General features: G+C 55.3%; 1 protein-coding gene across 1 annotated transcript; it reads left to right on the top strand.

The window, feature by feature from the left end:
• Positions 1 to 215: 215 nt before the first annotated feature.
• PTSG_08183 (chitinase) lies at positions 216 to 2931 on the top strand (the record flags this gene model as incomplete). The annotated part of the gene is made up of 5 exons (XM_004991151.1): positions 216 to 439; positions 648 to 751; positions 971 to 1313; positions 1641 to 2491; positions 2729 to 2931. The coding sequence occupies exons 1-5, from the start codon at positions 354 to 356 to the stop codon at positions 2929 to 2931; spliced, it is 1587 nt and encodes a 528-aa protein (XP_004991208.1). The 5' UTR covers positions 216 to 353.
• Positions 2932 to 3126: the final 195 nt, after the last annotated feature.

The raw sequence follows: 3126 nt of genomic DNA, 5'->3' as shown, positions 1-3126 counted from the left end.
CACACACACACACACACACACACACGCACACACACACACACATCACACACACACACATCCACACGCATGCGACCCATCTGCACCTGTGTTGGACATCGTGGTTGTTGATGACTCAGGGCAAAATTGCCTTTGGCTGAAGGTGTCGCTCCAGTTTGCGCCAAAGGCAAATCTGCCTTTGCTTGCACTTTTTTCCCGCTGCCTTTTTTCCCACACACACACGCAGCAAAGCACGCAGCAAAGCACGCCACTGCTTTTCCAGTTTTTGTTTTGTTTGCACAACAACACACACGCGTAGCGCACATCGTCCACGCCACGCACAACAGCACGACAGCATCAACCCACCAGCCGTCATCATGCACGCAACACTGCTGGTGTGCGTGATCCTGGCCTGCACGGCCTGGAGCGCACATGCCATGGTCTTTGGCAACTACTTTGCAAAGTACGTGTTGAAGCAAACACACACACGCACACAACACGTTGTGCGGGAAAGAGAACACACTGCAAACCACAAATCACAACACAATTCATGGACGCAGGAAGACAGGACGCTTGAACTCTTTCCTGTTGGCCTCAATGGTTTTGTCTTGAGTTTTGCTCACTCTTGACTCACCATTCTGTTCCTGCTTTCCTTTCCCAAACACCAACAGCTGGGCTCAGTATCGCCTGGGCAACTACGCGTACACCCCCAAGAACCTCGCTCCAGTGGCGGACAAGTTTGACTACATTGTCTACGCTTTCGCCTGGATGAACGGTGAGTCATTCTTGGCGTGTGTCCGTATGTGTGTGCGGTGCTCTGAACCTGTGCTTTGGCGAGAACGCTGCCTGTACATGCCATCAAAATGCACACACACACGCACACGTATGGCAACATCCCACACATCATTCCGCTTGACATGCGTTTTACCCTGCTGCCTTTGCTCACCCAACAATGCAACAACAACAACAACAACACACACATACACTGCGGCAGGCGGCTGTGATGGTTGCAAGGGCGACACGGTGTACGACTGGATTGGCCAGTGCCAGTACTCCAACGGCACCTGCGCCATGTACTCCAACGGCACGCGCGATGCTCCCGAGTGCCCCATGGGTGCCAGCCCCTGCACGGCGAACAACTTCACACTCGTGTCTCCCGAGCCGGCCGACCCCCAGTTCTACGAGCAGGTGGTCGCCTTCAAGAACGACAACCCGGACCTGAAGATCCTCCTCTCGGTTGGTGGATGGAACTTCCCCTCCAGCATCTTCTCGGAGATGGTCGCCTCCAAGGAGAGCCGCACAGCGTTCATCAAGTCCACCCAGGAGTTTATGGACAAGTGAGTGCGTGTGTGCTGTGTGTTTGTCTGTGCATGGATGCGTGTGTGTGTTGTGTGGGTGTGTGGGTGAGTGTGTGCATGCGTGGGTGTCTGTGCGTGCGTGGGTGTGTGGGTGTGTGTTCGTGTTGTGTAGTCGTCACTGTGCACTGCTGCGTATTGTTTATCTCGGAAGACACTGCACTGCATCTTGTCAAGAAGAAGCGTTATCTTGCAGCATCACCGTCGCCGCACACGCTCGTTTCCAACTCATACACACACACACACACACACACACACACACACACACACACACAACGACCATCACCATCATCACCATCTGCTTTGCAGGTACAACTTTGACGGCATCGACGTGGACTGGGAGTTCTGGTGCTCCGGCCCGCGCTCGGACCACATCAAGCTCTCCAACAAGAGCTTCCACAACCTGTACGACGTCGGCGGCAAGTGCCCCGACGACGGCCAGAACCTGCTCACGCTCGTCACGGAGATACGCAGCGCATATGGCAAGGACAAGATGATCACCCTTGCCACGCAGGCAGACCTGCAGAAGATGGAATCGATCGACATCAAGGCCGTCTCGGAGCAGATTGATTACTGGCACCTCATGGCGTACGACTACTCTGTGTCGGACCTGCCCGAGATGTGCGGGGATGCGCCGTGCTTTGCCAACTTCACTGCGCCGAACCAGCCGCTGTATGCCGTGAAGGAGGGCCAGATCCCCAAGCACGATCCGCCCTTCCCCTCGTCCTTCTGGAGCGTCAACTACACCGTGCAGGGCTACCTTGACAAGGGCGCCCCCGCAGACAAGCTTGTGCTTGGCCTCACCTTCTACGGCCACTCGTGGTATATCCCCAACCAGAGCAACTGGAAGCGCTTTGGCGTGCCTGCTGCGCTGTCGCACGCGTGCTACGGGCCCTTCAACCCGACGTTTGGTGCGTGGCCCGGTGCCCGCGCGCGCCTGTGCGGCTTGCTCATCTACAGCGAGATTGTTGCGCTGATTGACGAGACGGACCCCGAGCAAAACTTCTTCGACCCGGCCACGCAGAGCGACATTGGCTACATCAAGGACGGCTCGCGTGCTGGCGAGGACTTGCGCAATGCCACGCCCGGTTACGTCAGCTGGAACTCCATCCGCTCCCTCTCCGCCATCACTAACTACGCGAAGAAGCAGGGCATCGCAGGTCCGCGCACGCGTGTGCTCTTGCTTTGTTTTGGTTTGTTTTGGTTTGTGTGTGTATACTTGTGTGTTTGTTTGTGTTTGTGTATACTTGTGTGTTTGTTTGTGTTTGTGTGTGTATGTGTGTATGCGTGTATGTGTGTGTGTGTCTATGTGTGTGTGTCTATGTGTGTGCGTGCATTTTTGTGGCGGTACCTTGAATGCCCATCTCACTCCGTCGCTTCATGTCGTGTGCGCACAGGTGTGTTTGCCTTTGACGCGAGCATGGACGTGTTCGTCGACAAGTCGTACCCGGTTGTCAACGCAGTGTACAACATCACCTCTGGCGGCAAGCCCGGCTCCAACCAGTGCGACCCGAGCAAGGGCTGCAACGTCTGCAGCGCCTGCTGCAAGTCGTACATCAAGGTGCGTTCTGGGGTGTATGGGGCATGTGGTGTGTTGTGACTGTGTGCTTGTGTGCTTGTGTACTGTGTATGCATGCGTGCTTTGCATGTACAAGGACACTTTAAAAACACACACGCACACACACACACACACACACACACACACACACACACACACACACACACACACACACACACACACACACACACACACACACACACACACACACACACACACACACACACACACACACAC

Source organism: Salpingoeca rosetta (assembly GCF_000188695.1).
Source record: "Salpingoeca rosetta unplaced genomic scaffold supercont1.21, whole genome shotgun sequence".
Classification (NCBI taxonomy): domain Eukaryota; class Choanoflagellata; order Craspedida; family Salpingoecidae; genus Salpingoeca; species Salpingoeca rosetta.
The sequence above is the reverse complement of the archived record's forward strand: the minus strand, read 5'-3'. Positions and strand labels throughout refer to the sequence as shown.